Genomic DNA, 2137 nt, shown 5'->3' with positions numbered 1-2137 from the left:
TCTGCAGAGTGTGTGCGTGCAAGGTCTTTGTAGTTATTTTTGCAGGTTGTGTCTGTAGTGTCTGCATGTTTAAGTCCACGTTTCCGTGAGCCTGGGAAATCATATATGGGAGCTTTTGTGTTTGTGTGCCCAGCACCAGGTTGTGTACCGACAGCGTTCTCCATTCCACAGTAGAGTGGTAATGGGACTTTTTAACCGCAAGTTTTGGGGACTTTTCTTTGAGGACTGAGGAGGAGAAAAGCTAAAGGAGCCCTATTCGGCACTTGGGCTAGGTTGTGGAAGTATGGGGAGGTAGTGAGGGCTGCGCGGTTTTCTATAGATGGGTGGGAGGGTATGGTGCCCAGATGTGAGTGTGTTTGTGCCCGGGATGTCGGGGGTTCCCATCTGCCAGGCAGTCTGCCGCCTCAGCAGCAAGGGGTTGGGTTTGGGAGGACGCGCGTGTAGGAGGAGTGGATGGAAGTGTGCGGGCGGAGGGGTTGGGGCTGGAGCAAGAGCGCGGCGAAGAGGGCGTGGTCATCCCTCCGGTCTCCCCGCCCACCCTGCCCGAGGTGGCTCCTGATTGGCTTCGCGACCGCAGGGCTCAGGTTACATTCGCGAGCGGAGCCGAGCGCGGGAGAGCTGACCCCAGAGCGCTGCGGAGGGCTCGGCGCGGGTCCGCGGGCGCCGGTCAGCCGCGGAGTTCCCCATCCGGCACCACATAGACCCACCCCCGCCCTGCGCCAGCTCCGCCCAGCCGAGGACCCCCAACCCCAGCATGGACTGCTGCACCGTAAGTTAGAGTGCCTGGGGGACGGGCACCCAGCTTGGTCTGGGCCAAGGGCTCCCGAAAACCCCCTGGAGGGTAAGGGAAGGAGGGAAGTGGGTGCAAAGACCTAGGAGCAATAGGGGTGCCTGCTGAGACATGGTGGTAGGTGGTGAAAGGCACCCGCCTGACTTGGAAGCCCTGGGAAAATGCACCCTAACTCGCGGGGGCGTCTGGGCGCCGGTCCGCCAGGCAGTCGGGGTTGGACTGGGAGCTCGGTAGGGCTTTGCAACAGGGAAGCTGCAGGTTAGAGGAAAAGAGGAACTTCCCCTAGAGAGACGCTGAAAACCGACTCCTTTCCCCTAGCTTTCGGCACCCACCCCATTTCCCATTCCACTGCCGCCGCCGTCGCTGGGCAGACAGCTTGCTCCTCCGGCCCCTCGTGCCCTGTACGGCTCAGGTGGGAGAGTCGGTTCATATTGGTTAGCTTCGTAGTGATGATGGGCAGCAAAGAGCCTAGTCTGTGTGGTTCTGGGGAGGAGCAGGCCCGGCCCCCAACGCCTTCTAGCCCCGGAGGGGGCTGGGTGGCCGACCACGAGAGAGCCCTGCTGGCGAGGGAAGGAAATGTCTGTAATTTGTCAGCGCCCACGGAGACCGGGATGCGCAAGTACCTAACGCCAAAGTAGGTTGCTGTTAAGGGGACTCGGATATGAAAGCGCCTGGCTCACTTGAGGAGTACAGTGATCATACATATATAAAATTTATTTTTTTAAAATTATTGACTTTTAGCCCCTACACATGGAGAAAGACTACTGCGAAGTCCTTGCATTATCGGCCATTCAGTCAACCCAGTTAATGATAGAAGAGCTTATGACTTTGCCTGGTCCCCACCCTCCGCCCAATGGCTTGCAAAAGAAAACAAAAAGTGAGGTTTGGGAGGAAAGAATAGCCCAGATTATAAGAGGTGAGACTTCCTTATGTCTGAGTACCAAGAGGCAGAAAGAAATTGGGGGCAAGTCGTTGTGGTTGTTATGATTTTAACTCATATTAACATTAGTAATAGTTGTCAGTTTGTGAATGCTTACCATGTACCTAACGCTTTATATCTAATGATCACAATGGCTCTGTGAGGTAGATATTATTTTCTCCATATATACATATTATTTTACAGATGTGCAAACTGAGGTTTAGAAAGATTAAATGATTTGTCCAAGGAGGCACAGCTTCTAAGTGTGGAGGCAAAATTCGGACATAGCCTTTCTGATTCAAATACTTTACCTCTCCTCTAAATATTTACTATTTTTCCTCATTACAAAGGTAATATGCTCCTAATAGAAAATGTAAAACTAAAGATAAGTATAAACAAGAAACATGTTAACCATCTACAGTCCTACC

General features: G+C 53.2%; 1 protein-coding gene across 2 annotated transcripts in view; it reads left to right on the top strand.

Annotated features, from left to right (window-relative positions):
* The first annotated feature begins 438 nt into the window (after window positions 1–438).
* The window catches only part of NRGN (neurogranin), a 6762-nt gene continuing 5063 nt past the window's right edge, over window positions 439–2137 (top strand). Inside the window, exon 1 of one of the 2 annotated variants that reach the window (XM_019658934.1) lies at window positions 439–769. In XM_019658934.1, coding sequence (XP_019514479.1) covers window positions 454–769 — 316 coding nt within the window. In that variant the 5' untranslated portion in view covers window positions 439–453. The remainder of the gene's footprint in view (window positions 770–2137) is intronic. The other variant, XM_019658935.1, reaches the window with a different exon arrangement.

Source organism: Hipposideros armiger, unplaced genomic scaffold, assembly GCF_001890085.2.
Source record: "Hipposideros armiger isolate ML-2016 unplaced genomic scaffold, ASM189008v1 scaffold_291, whole genome shotgun sequence".
NCBI lineage: Eukaryota > Metazoa > Chordata > Mammalia > Chiroptera > Hipposideridae > Hipposideros > Hipposideros armiger.
Note: the sequence above shows the minus strand (reverse complement) of the source record. Positions and strands in the feature narration are given on the sequence as shown.